The following is a 19,111-nucleotide window of genomic DNA, read 5'->3' as shown; positions in this document are numbered from 1 at the left end:
AGTATTGCATTTAAGCAGTAAGGTACGAGAGGCTGCATTAAAGTGTTTTTAGGTACAAAATTTGTGTTTTTAATATTTTTAATGTTGCTTTACCAGGCAGTTTCATGAAGTACCAACTTACTGCTAGAAAACCATCCATGACACGCTAACTCTGACTTCAGATGAGGTGAAGTCAGCTTAAAAGTTACTACATTTTAAATAAAGAGTATGAAGACAATTTTTTCTTTTTTTATTATTTATTTAATTTTTTTAATGTTAGCATGACTGGAAATCCATATTGAGGCTCTAGGGAAAAAAATGCTTTATACTATTTATTTATTTATTCACAGCATATGTAAATTTATATGCATCTTTTACAGAACTGCAAGTAGATATATCTTAAAAATCACTAATAAAAACAAAAATGCTTTTTGTTTTGGTTTGCAGATTAAATTGTTTAAACGGTTTACATTTGTAGATTTTTTTTTTTTTAATTAGATGTTTTTTTTTTTTTTTTTTTTCATATGTTCCCTGTTTAAAAATTTTGAATGCATGGCTGTTTTTAGAGCGATAAAAGACAAAAATAAGATTGCAGGGAGAAATTAGTCACAGACAAGAAATACTTTAATTAAATATTATGTAAAATGAACAACTTTGTACAATAAAATGTAGAAATGTGGCCATAAAACAACTCAAATAAAACCATACATGAGCCAGAAAAAAAGGCATTTGTTCTTACAGAGCTCGTGTTTAGTGAAATCTTCAGAGTATGGGTACTTAATTAGACTAAAAGACAAAACCAGATTGCAGAAATGATGAAATCCACAAATGCACTTCACATAACCTTGAGTTTTTCTTACTTTCAGGGTGACCTCACCGGCTCCTCCACTTGGCTGAGCTTTGTTGAGCCATCACAAAGCAAATACATTGTACATTCATCATTTCTTTGCTTCTACAGCTGCCTTTGCTTCCTGCAGCTAAAGGAAACTTCTGCCGATTGCCAAGAGGAAACATCCGCTTTTGGATTGAAACAGAAAGAGTAGCACACTGCTGAACATTACAACATTTACAAAGCCCGAAGTGCAAAGAAAAAGAGCTCAAAATGAAAGCCTTGGATAGGGTCTCATTTGCGGATTTTGGCACGACTTGGAAAATCAATATCATTGAGAGAGAAAAGTGTAAGGTGATATGATTCGGTTATGCTACGGTGTCATGAGTTACTTACAAAATGACATTTACAATATAGAACATCTTCATCTTTGTTGTCCATATATGATACAAAAACTAACTTTCCATTTGTTTTCATTCCCTTTGAATGCTGTTTTACTTGAGGGAATAGGGAAAAAATAATGTTAAAAAAGACAAAATAGTCCAAAAAGATGAGGGGTCACAATAATTATTTTTTATTTTAGTAAAAAATGTTTGTGCTTTTTACACCATTGATCTGAATGGAATAATGAGATTCACTGTGGTGTACGTTTGTCATTAAAACAGCAGAAAGGTTCTTCTCAGGAGATTCACTGGAAAGCCTTTGACAGAGCTTTTTTTCTGACATATTTTAATAAACATTAGTAACTGATGTATATTTCCATTGCAGATATTTTTTCTTTCCTTTTTTTTCTTTTTTTTCCTTCTTGATCCCTGTAAACATGGTTCAGTTATGTGGCAAAGTCATGGTGGCAGGTAAAAATGACTTTTTACATTCTACAAAAACAAAATTTACAACCACAATTGGATTTTTCCCCCTGGGGCGGCTTGACATGCACTTTATCTACTAATATTATTACAGCCAGGTGACACAAACAATTTATTTGACTATACAACAAACAGTTTTCTTTCAAAAAAGTACTTTTTTGATAACTTAAAAATGAATATAAAAATAAACAATGGATTTGACTGCTCCTCGAAATAGCAAATAAACAAACAAACAAACAAACGAAAATGGACGGAAGGTCTGTTGGCATAAAAAAAGTCTGAATTACAAACGAAGTGCGCGGACGATACAATCTATCGGTATAAAACATCGAATGCAGGCGATGATTCTTGGCTAAACCTTCATCATAATTTCGACCGTGGAAAACAATACACGTGAGATCAAAGAAAATGATGGAAAGCAATATACAAAATTTCAAAGATAAATACAATATTTATAATCGATATGTTACAAAAAATTCCCTTAGTGACCGCAAGTGTTTGTGTGAAAGTGTTGCAATGTATAAGACAATTTTACTCCTAACTGTAGGAATAAAACTCTTTACTAAATATTTAAGTGATTCTGGAAAATTCAAGACAAGTGTATAAATATTTAGCTACAACTTTGGCAAAATCACAAAAGTCTACAATTGTATAACCACATACAAAACACATTAGGGAGTAAGGAGCTAGAGGTATAAGGACAACTTTCTGGTACAAGAAACAGACTTCACAGTAGCCTAAGAATGCAATAGTATACAGTGCTAGCAAAAAGTTGAAAAACATTGCAGATCACACTCGCTTTACAGGAAGCTTTAGCAGTGGAAATATTTTCTTCTTTTTTTTTTCTTTTTTTCTTTTTCTTTTTTTCTTTTTCTTTTTTTTTTTAACCAACAGACAGTAGCGCTTCATCTCTGTTAGTGTGCTTGTTGAAGGCAAGAGAAGAATTTTTGCAATATCAAAGTTACAACTTCTACCTACAATAAGTTACAAAGTTCATTTCCGCCGAACGAACTGAACGATAAGATCACCATTCATGGTTCCTCCCATCGTTCCTTCTTCCTTGCCTTTCTTTTTGATTTATAAATCATATATCTTATATTATTTCCAGTTTATTGGCTCTGTATATATTGGCCCCCTTTTTATTACCACAATAAAAAAAAAAAAAAAAGCAAAACGAGAAACAAAAAATAATATTAATAAAAAAGGAAAATGAATTCACATTATGAAGATGTGCAGCGGCAGCACATCGGTGAAAGAGAAACATTCTTACAGATTTTTTTTTTATCAGTGTTTTCATCAAATGGCATATCCACAATGTTTCTTCCCACACATAGCAAGAACTAGACATAGCCAAGATTAAACCAGAAATGTTTATACAAAATAGGTACGTTTTGTTCTTTTTTTTCCCATTCGAGATCGTGAAAATATGATAAGAGATTCAGTCAATAAACTGTGAAGTCGCTTGCATGTCAATTTCAAATAAACTCTTTGAAACAAAGTGTCTTTTTCCTCTGAAAAACAGAATTAGCTGCTGATTAACTTCATGATGAATGACGACTTCGAGGAGGATCCTCCACATAACGTACTACGCTTCGTCCCGATGAGGAGACGGCTGCTTTACAAGGGAAGGGAGTGCAATTTACATGGGTGGGACCACCAGTCCGGACATAGCTGCAAGAGAAAGAGAAACAATTTTAGCACGGGAGGTCCCAGGACGCCAAGCGAAAGACAAAAAAGAACACAGCAGTAAGTATGTCACTCGCATTTCACAAAATACTCGACTCGAAAGGCGCTGGGGATGTTTGTAAAATGGAGGCTGTTGCTGTCGGGGGGCGACGGGGGAGGGTTGGGAGTGATTGAGTGAAATGTGCTTCACCGACAAGACGTGCTGGAAGGACTTCACTTTTTGAAAGAGGAGCTTTCTGACATTTTGAGGAGAAAGCTCCTGGCTCCCACATGTGTGATATTTCTCTTAGCGTTTTGTTAATGGCAAACAGTGGGCCAGACTCCCAGGAGAGGGTCCCTGCTGACAGCCGTGAAACAACATGGTCACTTCTGCTAACGTCACGTAGACCCGCGGTCTCCCCTCCTCAGTCAGCAACCAGACACCCCTCGGCTTTGCCCAAATTGAAATCTTCGCCTCGCTCCCCCCTGCCATTACTGGAGCCGAGTGGATGGTGGAAAACCATTTGCATTCTTCTGTCAGCCCGTATTTCTCCCCCCCAATCTCTCCTTATCGTGACATCTAAAGAAGGCTGGACTAGGTCGTCGCACGCCCACCTCTCGGCCCGCCCCAATGTGGAGATTGATGCATTCGCTCATTCCCACAATTAGGTGTCTAGTGAAGTGCCAGGGGAGGGCAAACGGGAGGAAAGCTCTTTTGCCGCTTTCAACTTATTTGTAGAGTCATGCTTGGAGTGTTTTTAAGTTTGCCAAGGCATCTGATGTTGTGGCATTCCTCATTAATTTCTGCAAACCACATATTAATAAGTATATGCATGTAGCGGCATGAACTTTAATTTCTCAGTTCATTAGGTCTAACATTATTAATCTCGCTTGCACACGCTATGGCTAAAACATGTTTTCAAAGCAAACAACTGGGCCTTGACGGAGAGCAAATACGAGCGCACTAAACAGCCAGAGTAAGTCTTTAATTTGCCGAACGATGCCGCCCTGCCGAGAATACGGTGAGCTTCTTCCCTCTCGCTCTTACTTCTTATAATCACATTCAACCTGGGTTATAATCACTTCTTCTCCGGCGATGTTATTTGACGTCAGATGAGCGAGCACGACGAGGCATTAACATTTCTGCTCTTTCGGATCTATCGTTTGCGCTACTTTTGTAGGAAACATGAATTTTTAACTCGAGGACAAGGGGGCCGTGTACCCCCAATGTAAAGAGAATATGGAGACATACGTCAAGCTCAGTTTGAATGCAAAAGAGCCGGTGAATCATGGAGCGGCAGCGGAGATTTCATTTGCGCGAGATGTTACCGAATTACAGTGCACCCAGCCACTTGAGTACGAAACCTCATGAGACACTTAACTTTGCTCAATCATTAATGAAAGATAAATAAATCAATAAACACACCCACACATGCACATGCATTCTACATGCCCGCATGCATAATGCGTTCTTGCACTTATCCGACCACTCATCCATCCATCCATCCGCCCATCCACGCGCAAATACATAATTGATGCGGGTAGGAGGCCATGTTCGTTAAGCGGCGGCGGGGATGGCGGATGGGTGGAGTCTGGGTACCAGAGTGCAATAATGCGACCCAACAGGTGAGGCAACTGCGGGGCGTTCTAAAATCAGGGAGTCGGCTCTCACCTTGAAGTCCATTGCCATTTGCACTGGTGCAAGAAGGAGGTGGAGATGCTTGAGGCCTGACAACTGGAGCAAAGGCGCTTTTTTGTTTCACTGCAGAGATGACATTGGCAGGTGAGAATGAGAAAATGCCGTGTGTACTGCTACAGTTTGAAGAGAGGCTGACCGAAGAGGCTGCCATGGTAGGGCTCGACGGAACTACTGCAACAAAGCAGACATAGTCACCACTCAGAGAGAGTTCACTTCTTACAGACGAAGAGTCAGAGAGCCGGGCCTCGCCTCTTTTTCAAATCATATTCATGGAATGAAAACAAATCAGGGAGAAATGGTCATGAGGATATGGGGGAAATTTGAGTTGCGGGTCGTTTTTGGGGGGACCAAAACAAACGAGCAAATCATCAAGTAAATGAAGTTGGAATGGGATATGAGATGTCCTGCCTTGGCCACTTTCTGGATAATAGGCGTTCTTATCGACTCTGACTGGGTCATTATGCCGAAAACATTTTTTTTTTTTTTTTTTTTTTTTTAGAGATTTTGGGTGCTGTTTTGGTGGCCTGCTTTATAATTGCAATTGCTTTTGCTTTTCAATCGGCTGCTTTGATTGGTCGGATTCACTAAATGTCTCGGTTGTTCAGCCTCCAGAGTCACCCCTCCTTTTATCCAGTAGCACACATTCCCAAAAGGTAACAAAACAAACCAACAAACAACCAACAGAACAACAACAGAGGAGTGTTAAAAGGAAAGGGAAGCACAGGTGGGGGACAGAGAGAGCGGTGGCTCGTCATTACCTTGATACTTACTGCCGTAGGGAGAGTTTGCTGAGGAGCCGTTCAAGAAGCCCGGTGAGCTGGGCACGCCCAGGTTGGGCATTCCTGCATTGCCATAGCCGTTCATGGTGTTGCTGACGGTGTTGTAGTTGGACTGCTGCGGGGTGCTGCTGGGCACGTAACCGCGAGGCGACACGCTGCTCGTGTTGCGACTGTAGCCCACTGCGGACGAAAAGACATTGGTCAAAATCTGCCACAGTGTAGTGTTCTGAATCTATATAATTCTTGAGGTAGGTGCCATCATCAGTTATTTTTAGACTATTTATTACCACATACATATATATCAAATGTAAATAAATTAAACAATTCTTTGAAAACAGTTCCTACAGTCATGCCATGCCTACACAACCCCCCTCCCCCCCTACGGTTTGCACAGTAATGCATTTTACTTGGGTTTCATGAGTAATGCCCAATGTGTTAACGTGGCCAGTCCACACAGCTGTGCGTTAAATTCACCTCCATGTATGTAAGGAGGATATTCAGCGTCCCAGCATGTATTCCAGTGTGATTTTTCCCTGTCCTGACCTGAGTGGAGGCAACAATGGAACAGGTGTAAACCTATTATCAGTACACTGGCTAAATGCAGTGTGTGAGATAGTGCTGCGTGTTCTGGCAGGCTGGCAGCGGAGAGATGGGGACAGGGTCAGGCACCTCCTGGGATCTATGCTATACACAGCCAGGAAAGATAAAGCTGCAGCCGGCCTGTGCCATGATTCATGCTGCTAGCAGCTCACTAATGTTCGCTAATCGTTAATCGTTGCAAGCATTTTTCTAGAAATGTGTATAACTCATTTTGATATTCGCAGATGAACAACTAAAGTGGATAGCAGGTTCTCTTTCCTGGCTATGCTGGTTAGGCTGTCTAGAGGGGCATTGGTGGTTATCTCTTAGACTGACAAGCCTCCAGTTTGGCCAGTAAACCACTTTAGTCTGTTAAAGCTTTTAACTGCAGGGTTCATTGTAATCTACATGCTAATCTTCATGCCACATACCTTGTGAGGTCTCTGAGACGTTGACGGCGAGCTGACCACCGAAAGAGTTGACTCCCATCATTCCGCCGTGAGAGGCTGTGTTGGCAAGGGAAGGGATCTGGTTGTGGTTACGTGGGACGCTGTACAGAGCCTCTGCAATATCTGCGGCCCTCTTCAGGATGATCTCCTACCACACAGAAACAGAGAAATGAGAGTTATCGGTTTGTTCTTACAATAACTTAAGGCCAGAGATCTGAACTCAGTAGGCATCATTTCTAAAACACTTATGTGTAAATGTATGTAAAACATTTATATAAAAATAGAAATTAAAATACTTAAATACAGAGTAAATTATATATATATATATATATATATATATATATATATATATATATATATATATATTTATTTTTTTTTAAACAAACAAAACAAATATAAAACAATATATATACAAATTACATAAATACCACACACACAACACACAAAAAAAAATATACATATGGATTTTCTGTCTGAAGGTAAACATAAATGACAGGACGTTTGCATTTGTTTCGCTGTATTTGGATTGCAGTGTCTTCACCTCTGTGCTACTCGACTGGGGGAAAATAATGTAATGGATCATTTCTTCTGAATATGTATTAGACCTCTCAACCATAGCTGGACCGCTCGGTAGAATATATTCCAGAAGTGCACCGTTTAGGGCCAAGTTCAAGGTTATCCTCCCATTTAAATAAGCCTGTATATGACTGTGCGAATGTGTTTTGAGTGATTAACTCGTCACTTTGCACCAAGAGCTGTAGCCAGGAATTAAATTGCGAAAAAGCAGAAGAAGAAAAGAAAAAAAAACAAGCTTTCACTCGGCTACAATACAAAGGCCCCCAGCTAGCTTTAAAACATACAGGAATGTAGCAAAAGGAGACAAATGCTGATTTAATTACATCCACCATGCAAAGGAAGAGAAAAGGTGCTTCATTAGCATGAGTTTGTACCTGGTTGTTGTGTGGCATCCCGTACAGTGCTTCCACAAGGTCAGCGGCTCTCTTTAGCAACACCTCCTGCAATATACACCCAGAATGCAACATAATCAGTCATAAAGATGTATAAACAACATCAGCCAGTACATTGCACATGAATAATAAGCGTGCATGTGGGTCCGGGTAAATTATAAGCTCTTTATCTCTAGTTGGGAAAAAACACACAAGCTGACGAGCGGAAATAAAACATTTTTAATTATATATTATCGAATGCTTTCTTTTATTTCTTAGTCACATTTCATTTGACTTAGTTAGACTAGTGAAGTGGTGTGTAACTTAAGCTAAATGAGTCAACATAAGGACTTGCGTTTCAACGACATGGCCTTGTGGGTATTAAACAAACAAACACTAGCATGCCGCACCGAGTCAAACACAGACGCCGCGTTTGCCTGCTAATTCCATGCACTTTAGCTCAGAAGAACAATGAGTCATTTTCCATATCTTAATTAAACTGGCAGAGTCCTCAAAGACAACATCTCACCCCTAATTCATGCCCCAAATTTGCAGAAGAGTTCAATGCCCATTCCTCTTTCTTCAGGACAATAAAGTGAATTAGCTCGGGTTAATCTAGTTCTTTCATAATGACATTAGGAAATTTTTCAATTAACCCTCTTTCTCTGGCTGTTGTAAAGGACTTCATAAATGACTTCCTCTCCAGAGCGGGCTGAGAGGCTGTGCCCTGGGACACGGACGCTGGGAACTCTCGCTTATCCCCGTCTGCAAGCTGTCCCCCGACTTATAACACAACAAGGATTAACCTGCTGCTTATTTTCCCTTCAATATTCACACCTAAGCTGCCAACGAAGTGCGTGCGGCAGAACTCCAAAGCGTTTCGCACAGGTTGCCACTTATTTTCCTCTTCCAAGAGCTATTTTTTGGGAATGTACATTATAGTGTTGTTGCATTTTTAGCACGTCTTGAACTTGCTGACTTGCTTTTTATCGATTTGCAGGTCGCGTTTGAGTGTAAGCACATTCACGGCGTTGTCCTTGCGGGTGCGAAGCGCGGAGCGCCTTCATCATGGCTCGTTGGCTATTTCATTCCCATGCACAAGCGCCATGTTGGATCCATATTTATCAAGATTAATCACAGGCCCATGCATTTTATAGAGACGCACTCCAAACCTGAGCCTAACCAGATGACTGCTTCTTCAAATGGGCATTTACCTCTGCAATTGTGGGCTGTGTTTCATGTTGCATGTGTCTAGTTTGCATACAAATAAAGAATTACACTTGTCATTCAGCAGGTAGTGTCAATAAAAGGCCCAGCTGTCCTAGTGCAGCTCTCGGCTCTCTCTAAGCAAGATTAAGTGTTTTTCTGAGCCGCTAATAATTACTCATCATCTCTGTCATCATATCACAAGACGTCTTACATGCCTCCCAATTTCACCCGACGATTATCGCAATTAACGTCGCCCGAAACCTCGCCCCGGCCGACACCTACTTGAACTTCTCGTCCATATGGCGGCCGAGAGGAGAAGGCGGCGTAAGGATAGTTTAAGAAAACGACGCATACCCTCAACTCTAATCTGTCATTTGCCATGAGGTGCATTTCCTAATGAATCAGATTTAGCGGTGCACGCTGAAGTGGGAGTCTATGCATGGTGAACACATCAGCCAATCGGCGGAGGAGGCTGTGAATGAGTTTGTTTTGTTCCAGCATGCCCCTCTCATCCTTGCGGCCTCACGCTGAGAATATGATTAGCGGTGAGCGGTGTTCGAAAAGCATTTCCATGTAAATTTCAGAGCGGCGGCGTTAAGTGTAATTGACTCCTCTTCTTTTTCCGCATCGACACAAGATTCCAGGTTAGACCGGGAACTATTTAAGCCCGAAACGATCCCAGGGCTTGTTTCGTGACAAATGCGAGGGCTTATTATTACAAGAGCTCATTGTTCTGCCGGTGGACGAGAATCGTTTAAATGGAAAACTTGTTATTATCACTCTTGAATATCGTGAGTGGTATATATCACCACTGTTAAAGAAGCCAAGTGAGGTGAGGGGCTGGAGGTGCTAATGTCATTATAAAAGTGTAAAGCAATTATTCTGTTAGTTCTTGCCTGAGGTGATGAATACATTGAGAAGTGTGGGGCCGATACGTGTAGCTACCTTGCCAAAGCCAAGAGAGAGAAGATGAATTTTAATGCATGGGTAATTGCTCAACATGAATGCATTTCTAATAATTTTTTCTTGGATATTAGATTGAATGGGAGGCAGAATAGATTGGTGTTTGCGAGCTGAAACAGGACGCAAAGAGGCTAATGGAACTGATGAATGTGAGACTACGGCCGACAGGTTACCACTATATGATTTGCAATAAAGATTATTTGATGGCATGTAAGCGAATGTATAGAGCCTGATCAGATTTTCATTCCAGTGTTTGTCTCAGCCTTATATCCATACAAATGAATGACACTGATTTCAAACAAGGACTTAAAAGAAAGAGGATTGGAAGGTCCCTTTAGCAATCTCTTTCCTCATCACATGAGTGACTTCACATATTGCTTTTTACTCTCTCTTGCCGTCTTCATATATAAACGCGTTCATTGGACGCCCCTCCCCTTGGATCAAGCATCTAAAATTAGGGAGGTAAACTGCAATTCCGGGCAAATCATAGTAAGAATATGTTAGGGATTTCTAAAGTATTGGTACTATAAAAAGTAAACAATTGAGAAATACTTTGATACTAGCAGTTGCATGTCCAAAGCAATACATGCACGCCATATTGGCTTTCTGTCCAGCTAAGATCCCTCATCAGACCTTGTGCATTGTAGATCCCTGCCTGAAAGGAATGAAAAAAAAAAAAAAAAAAAATCCAGGAATCGATATCAGGGGCGTATTATCAACTCTACAGCGGAGTCGAGCAGGCGAGCATGAGTGTGACGGCTTTACCTTATTGCTAACATACTGTGTACATCCCTCCCCCGAAACCTCTTATTACGGCGGTCTGTCTCCCGTCTGTAACATCTAATGCAGCCGCTCCTCCCAGACGCTCTGCCTCTTATTGAGAATATGTGTAAGGGTCAATTGCTGCTTTGCGTGGAGCTGGCTGTGACCCTCGAACGCGACAGAGGTGCAGACGGCTGCGGTAACTATGATGAATCACTTGGCACTTTCATTTACATGCTGCTGAACTCACATTTGGGTCCATTAGAAGCCAAAATCAAATATTTATGTTGTTTATTGGAACTGCTCTAGTGTGATGGCCCTGTGCTGAGGGTTTACCTGAATTTGAGATAAGTGAAATTGCACGCACTTGAGTAAAGAAAAAAGCAATTTCCATTTATTTTTCGTTATTGATGCTGTTAATCCATCCTTCTTTTAATATAATACTATTGTATTTTTCTTATAATAAAATATACGAAGTATATTATTTTAAAAAATTGAGAGATGTAATCACATGCACTTAAAAAAAAAATGCCATATCAGTCACTTTTTTTTTTTGTTTTGTATTGTTGCTGTTGTATCTTCTTCTTTTGATATGATAAAATATTCAAATAAATTGAGTTTTAATTGCATACTATTGTATTTTTCTTATAATAAAATATACAAATTTTTTTAATTGCATACTATTGTATTTTTCTTATAATAAAATATACGAAGTATAACAGTAATAATAAAACTTAAATATATATATATATATTTTTTTTTTTTTTTCCAGCTTCAGAAATGCTCAAGCAGAATGGCTTTACAACTATTTTTTTTTTGGATAATGGATAGTTTGAAGCATTTACTGGAATGAGATTTCCTGTCCAGATATTGGCCTCCACAGAGACAGAGAGCCAAGTGTAATTGAAACACATCATGTAGTGCAGGGCAAAGTCTTATGGGTTCTTAGTTTGGTGCATGTCCGCGGGATGCTAGCGCTGAGACAACGCCATTCCAGAGCTGTTCAGCTGAAGTTAATGATAGCGGCTGTTCCCATGCTGTGCTTTAATAGATATTTGTATGATATCTGTTATTAGGCCTCTGTGGTGGTCAGCTCTCGCCGAGCACCCACGAACAGGGTACAAAATAATCTCTTAACATATTATTAAGAAAAGCCCTTGGCGCCGCACCGCTCTCAGATGGGAAATTAGCGTGTTTTCTATTAGCCGGGCACAAGTCATAGATCCTATCAAAGCTAAATGAGCAAAAAAAAAAGGAGTGGACGAATCAAAGAATAGGAAATAGAAAAGGTCCAACAGGCATACTTTGTCTTTCATGTCACACATCAAAACAACAGAACTGTGATACGTTTCGACCACAAGGGAACTGCAGGCAAACTGCATGGTTTGTGGAATTTAAGTGGAGGAAAAAATAAATAAATGAAGCTAAAAAGCCCAGAGAGAGGGCTTGCCCATATTAACGTGCACAAAACTCATTTATTAACCTGCTAAGACAAGGACTTTTAATGGAAAGCTCTGTAAACAAAAGATTAAACTGGATCTAGCTTTGGAAAATGAAAGGAAAACAAGACCAAAATAATCACACATCTGAAAAAGGCCTCTGCTTAGATTAAAATCGCCACTGCCTACTGGGGTGGAAAAATACTTAATTGAACCATTTCGATGTGCCGAAAGTTGCACGATTCCTACGGAATCCAAACATGCCGGATTGCATAGTGATGACTTGCCAAAAGCGATTGCATGCGCTTGCTCATCTAGCCAGTGAATTGTTTCCCGTTTTGACATTTCTATGATAAATAGCTCTTTCACACACACACAGAATCACTAACCTTGGGCAACCTCTCCGGATCACCTGGATGTCTGGGAATGACCTTCTGCAGTCTCTGGAAGCCGTAGTCAATAGTTGGTTCGTTCAAAGCTAAACAGCAAAACAAGAAAACGCCATCCGTTAGCATCCAGCACAGGCAAAACAAATGAACAGATTTGTGTTTTCATCATAAATGTTATTACATTCGCTCTTGAGAATGTATGCACCCATCATGTATTTTATTCCAGAGCATTTGAATAGAAGGTAATAATGTGCTGTGCAATACTCCGTCAGAGCCACATCTATCACCTCTCCTATTTGGAAGAACGAGGCCTATAATTGATCAGATAAATTTGAAGGAGTTAGTGGATACATTATGAATGAAACGGGTGCGCTCATACAAACCCACACACACACACACACGTTCGATTGCGACTGTCTACCCTGTGAAGTCTGCATCAGTCCTGCTTCCTGAAGCACCCGCTGGATTTATGGGCAACGGGCGATGATGACATATGTCTAGCTATTGCACCCCTTCAGATTTATCCCTCTTTCTCACACTCTCTCCACCATCGTGCGCTAAAGCAAAGCAGGCAGGAGGAACACTTCATCTTATGGAGCTTTAATAATCTGTGAATGGTTGACTACAAACTGATGTAGGGCACTATCATTTCACAGCTGTGCCGGGGCTGGCCTCATGAAATTGCTGGCCACAAATAGTAATTAATCTTTTCTTTCACACTCACACATGCCGCACACACACATGTTCCCTCCCTCTCAAATTGGAATTTTGAGTATGAAGTGCTCCGGTTATAAATCAGACAGAGCTGCTCCGTCTACAAGTGCATGAATCATAATCTCAACTTCCTGCTACTGCATGCATTGTGTTTAACAAGCTTTAGAAGAGCGCATGGAGGTCTATTACGGTCACACAAGACTTTAAGCATGGGAAATTATTTTCAACAAATATCAAATGTGTCGCACTCTAGGGCGTCTTTTTTTTGCATAAAATATTTTTAAAGGAGTAGTGAGTAGCATATGCCCATGCAAAAACTGTCAACACAATGGTGTGATTGTTTCGGGGGTTGTCAAGGTGTTGCGATGCAGCTGGTTTTTAAAGCTGACATGAAATTTTCTGAAGATGTCTAAATTCATGTTATAGATCTTATTGTGAACAATTCATCTGTGCATATATTTCATTTTTGAAATCAAAATGACAACTGGACCAGATGAGGGGGAGAAACATTAAATATGTAACCTATGTAGATATATGACTTAATGTGTCCTCATCCATACAATAAAATTGACCATAAATGTGTGTAATTTCTGTTACTTACATCACCAAAAACAGAAATGCACAAATTATAGTGAACACTAATCTACCATTGGCATCTGACATACAGATAGCCCCGCCCCCAAATGCATTTCATTGGTTGAGCCAATGTGGCTATATCAAATTGAACATAAAAAATGATACAGAAGGAAGAAAAGATCACAAGAGGAAAGCAAGCAGAACATCAGCATAAAAATATTATCAGACATGAATGTAGATGTCGTTGTCAGTGATGAGGCTGTATGAATCAATGTGCTTTTTCTTTTGAGAGATCAAATCTGTCTGTTCCCCTTAGTCAGCACGCTGTTCGCCGCTGAACTCTGACGGAAACGGGGAGAAACACGAGAAAGAACTAAAGCAGAGAATGAGAGATGACAGCCTGAGAGGAGAATATGAGCATATTAGACAGGAACTTCCTGGAAATAATTGGGTGACTTTATGATGAAGTGCTACAATTACATCTAAGTGTAGTAGGGGGCGGCAATCCAATCAATCTGATCTGATCAATATCAAGACAGCGCTTTTGGCGCACACGTATGCGTGTCATCGTGTGACAGCGGTGATACTATTTGACATGCCATCTTGCATGGCTGAAGCCAAAGTAGCGTGCAGGAATCTGAAGTAAGATGTTGGCTTGTTAATAAAGCATTGATCGGGCGTATTGATTTTACATGACATGGCTTTCACAAGGATGTAGCTCTCTCACACACACCTTCACCTCCCCCTTTCCTTCTCCTCTCGTCTGTCGTTCCTAGACGGACACCCTCCACCTCACCGAGATGTAAATGTTTGTATTACAGCACTTCATTATGCCTGAATTTGCCCATATGAGGGTATCCATCATTTTGGCCCGTTTTTTACGTCTGGCGCCTGGAACTGCACAAATGGATCATGCACTTTGACACTAGCCCTCCAGGATGTGTATTTGCCCTGGGACACACAATAAAAGTACCCAGTGACATTAAATATGGCCCAAAAGCGGGCAGATTTACAGCCGTTCTGATGGCACTTTCACACAGCGCAGCCCCGAGCTGCAACATGTTGTTCTGCGCTCTGACATTGAGGCTTTGCTGATGAAGGAATGTGTGCGGTTTGATAAATGTATCGGAACAGTGGGCGCTAAACGCTCTTCAGTTATTGATCTGATGCTAATGCAGTAAAAGAGGTCAGTGAGACCTTCATTAGCGCAAGACAGTCCCTCACCTCTGAGATCCTCCACCTCAAACACGCCAGGAATTATTAACTACAGCTGGGTGAAAAACACACTGATTTACTATGGTAACCACAATTTCTTGTACCAAATACCATAGCATAGCTGTCTGTCTGTCTGTCTACATATATATATATATATATATATATATATATATATATATATATATATATATACACACACATAAACTTATTGATTGGCAATAAATAGCAATAAATAAATAAATAAACAGACAGTAAATGTCAATCATAGTATCTAGCAAAGACACAATAAACTTGATAAGCAAATTAGTTATGAAAAATAATTTAATAAAAATATAGTAAAAAAATTTATTTAGTTTCTTGCAAAATACCGTAACATAACTCAAACATAAATATAAAGTTAGCCATTAAATTAGTAATAAAATAGAATAAATAAATACATGAATAAATTATTTTTTAAAAAGAAATTAAATGGTAATCATATCTTTTAGCAAAATACCATAGCTACAATAACTATTTATAAAAATAAATAAATAAAGTCAGAAAAAAATGCCTATAAAATAATAGTATCTACCAAAATAGCATAACTAAAATACAAATGTTTAATATTAGCCATAAAATTAGTCATGATAAAGGAAATTTTAAATTATCTGAATAATTACTTTAAATTAATACAAGGTTTTTAGGTGGTTACTTACTGATCCAAGTAATTAAGAGATAGATATAGCTCTAGATATAGCTCAATGTAAATCTATTGGAATTTTTTCCACCAATTTTATCACCCACCAAGTGAAACCCAAAAGCCGGATCACTTTGTGTAAAGTAATATACGATTTAAGGTGTCATTCATGTCTGTAGCACAAATGATGCCCTTAAGCCGCATATCAAACATCACTAATAATTCTAGTAGCCAAGATATTTTTGTGGAAACTATGGTTCCCATGTTAAAAAAATAAATAAATTATAAAATAAATAAATAAATATAAGGGGAGTACTGTTGCGATTCCGAACACATAAAATTGATAAAAATGACAGAGAAGTGAATGGAAGGGGGGGGGGGGGGGGGGGGGTTGTGTGTGGGGGGGGGGGGGGGGGGGGGGGGGTGTATTAATGCTTCTAGGCCAGCTGGGAAATATGGAGAACAGATTGAGCAATAACAGTTTAAATCCAGACAGACTCCGGCAAGCATCTCGCTTCTCCTTCACTCTCACGTCGTTGTACTATAAAACTCTTTTTCTCTTTTACAACCTACACACTCTCTATCTCTATATCTTCCGGCCCAGGCCTGAGGCTAAGCCCCTCCCACTGGCCTTTGAGCCAGCCCCCCCAGCCCCGGGCTCGGCCAATCAATAGCACTTTCCTGTTTTAGAGCTGGGTAATTATGAGGTGGGGAGAGTAGGTGACCTTTCACCTGTTCCGCATTACTTTGCTGATATTAAGATAAATTGCCCGATTTTGGGTAAACATATGCTGCAATTCAGGCTGTCAGCGCCGGTTTGCTCAGGGATAATTTGTATTGATCTCTCCGTTTCTTCCCAATTCTGCTTACTGACCTCACGGATAATGAGAGAGAGAGAGTTTAAGTGCTGGATATGGCCGCAGTCAACACTGCTTTTCCCCGCATATGTGTGTGTGAGTATCTGGAAGCCTGGCGTATGTCAGTGGCAGAGTGTTTTGCTTACGTCTTCATTTGTCATCCATTTTCTGTTTGTTTGTTCTATCCATCCGGAATGGAAAGAGGGGGGCTGAATGCTGTTTAGCACTCAAGCATAACTGAGCACGTTAAATCAAATCAGGCTCACGTCTCGTACGGGCCCGTTATGAATTATGGAGCCGCTCGTATAAAAGGGAATGTGCTGGCTAATGAGCTAGCATGCTTTTCGGGCCGCCTCGCCTTCGCAGAACGAGTGGAGTGAATGAACAGAAGGGTTTGCGTTTGATGGATGACAAATCTAAAGCTCCTTGGGCTGGTCATCATGTTTAGTTGTTTTTTTCACCCCTCATTTGTAAAAGAGAATGTTAAGCACAATCTGCCAGGGACTTAACGTAAAACAGCCTCTGATTTTACGTCCAGAGAGAGTCTGTGTGTGTCTACATGTCGCCTGCTCGTGTGCATGCATGTGTGTGTGCTTGTCTCCGTATATTTCAAGATTGAGTGTTTTGACCTTGTTCTCGCAGACTGTATATATTGTCATTCTTCAAAGCTGACACGCTAGAGTGCGGCAGATACTAAACTGTGACACGTTTTTATTTAGCAATAAGAGAAGCGTCCCATAGTAACATCACTGGGAAGTGACACAATCTCAATCAATCACAATAAAATGCAGCTGCGTGGATTCGCAAAGTTACAAGATGACGAAAACTTACTAAATATACAGTGAAAAACACGAAAAATCCCATAATGTTGTTTCATACTTGTAAATGAAAGACAAAAAAAAATAAAAATCCATCCATTGTAAAAATCCTTAAAATACATATTCTACACATTTCTGCATCCAATTGTATTAAAAAAAAAATAATTTTGTTAAAAAGAAACCTGTGCTTGCATTCCAGACGTCCATTACATCCCGTGATGATGATAAGTGTGTATCTTTGGCTCTGATAATAAATGGCTTTCTGGCTGTTGCTCTCTATTACTTTGTCTAATTATGCTTAACTGCTGCGAGCTTATCTCCGCCCCACCTCCACCATCAAGAACCACTTTTCTACTTTTTTTTTTCTTCTACAAACACAAATCAGAAAGGGGAAACACAAGAGATTTTAAAACGGAGAGAGATCTAGAATAGTGCTGCCCATTTCTGGATTGTCACAAAGTTTCTTAAGGGAACAGAGAGCACCTGACTGTTGTCAACACGCGCTGTGAAAACAAAAACATAGAAAGGAAATGTCTTTTAACACAGATTGCCCATTGTTCCACAGCTGAGCGACAGAGACATGCAAGAAACAGAAAAGAAAAAATGAAAGAGGAAAGCATCAAAGGCCAAAGAGAGTTTTTGAGTTTAATGCAGCATTATAAAAACAGGAAAACATTCATTTGTTCCAGCACAGCTGCTGGATTTTGCTCTAAATGAGGTCAATTTTCATTGCAATTATGATCATCTTCCTGCAACTGCCCGACCAAGAGATGTAGTAATAATTCAGTTACTTTTCTTTAGTGAAAACAGACCACCTTCATAATTAGAATTTCTTTGAACAGACCTGAAATATAATCTGAGAGAAGGACTAAGGCTTTTTTTTTTTTTTTGCTCTTAATAAGAGAGAGACATACTAGTAGCTGCCATTAAGACCCACATATGTGTGTGTGTATATATATATATATATATATATATATATATATATATATATATATATACACACAGTATATATTACATAAAAAGTGTATATAGTTTAAAATGTTACATGCATTATCTAAATATGATGTCTATCTCATGTAAAAAAAAAGTATAAAAAAAATTACATATATAATATGTAATATATAAAATTATATAGTAAAAAATATAAAATATTTTAAAATAATACTTCTTTATGAACTTTATGGCAGCGTATAAATCATTTTATTAAAAACACTAATATTAGGTGACTAAATAAAGTGTGCTAGGACATGTGGTTTCTACTTTGCTGCACAGGTGCCATGCTAATTACTCCCTGAACCAAAAGGTTCAAATGAAAGTGATTTTTAGGATTAAAGTGGAAAAGAATGAAGGATGGGCAGCTAAACGGGAAAAATTAGCTGATGGCTGACTAGTTTTGCACTATTACAGTGCTTTGAATTTCAAGCCTGATTTGAGGGGGGAAAAAAGACAAACTAGGGAAGAAAAGGGGAAAAAAGTGTGGTTTTCGGAGAACATAGTGAGCCGGGGCTCTTCGACGTGGCTCTAACTTCTTCATTTTATTGCCAGCTGTCTCCGAGGAAGCTATTTCATCTCCAAGAAATTCAGATACTCCGGAAATTAAAATTTCAAAGATCTGCGGCGTGAAAAAAAAAAAAAAAGAGTGTCGGAGAAAAAAAATCAATGGAGGCAGATCAATGCTCATAGAAATTTCATGAACTTTGA

General features: G+C 39.4%; 1 protein-coding gene across 15 annotated transcripts in view; it reads right to left on the bottom strand.

Annotated features, from left to right (window-relative positions):
* Nucleotides 1-577: 577 nt before the first annotated feature.
* ebf3a (EBF transcription factor 3a) overlaps nucleotides 578-19,111 on the bottom strand; it is a 102,157-nt gene continuing 83,623 nt past the window's right edge. For 4 of the 15 annotated variants that reach the window (XM_042735985.1, XM_042735984.1, XM_042735986.1 and 1 more), the window contains exons 11-16: nucleotides 12,555-12,643; nucleotides 7,796-7,861; nucleotides 6,828-6,993; nucleotides 5,809-5,997; nucleotides 5,012-5,101; nucleotides 578-3,345 (exon numbers count right to left, since the gene is read on the bottom strand). In XM_042735985.1, the coding sequence (XP_042591919.1) occupies nucleotides 3,314-3,345; nucleotides 5,012-5,101; nucleotides 5,809-5,997; nucleotides 6,828-6,993; nucleotides 7,796-7,861; nucleotides 12,555-12,643 (632 nt within the window). In that variant the 3' untranslated portion in view covers nucleotides 578-3,313. Of the gene's footprint in view, nucleotides 3,346-5,011; nucleotides 5,210-5,796; nucleotides 5,998-6,827; nucleotides 6,994-7,795; nucleotides 7,862-12,554; nucleotides 12,644-19,111 lie in introns of all 15 variants that reach the window. The other 11 variants (XM_042735975.1, XM_042735974.1, XM_042735979.1 and 8 more) reach the window with 5 other exon arrangements.

The sequence above is a fragment of the Cyprinus carpio genome, chromosome B12 (assembly GCF_018340385.1).
Source record: "Cyprinus carpio isolate SPL01 chromosome B12, ASM1834038v1, whole genome shotgun sequence".
Lineage (NCBI taxonomy): Eukaryota > Metazoa > Chordata > Actinopteri > Cypriniformes > Cyprinidae > Cyprinus > Cyprinus carpio.
This window is presented reverse-complemented; position numbering and strand designations above follow the sequence as displayed.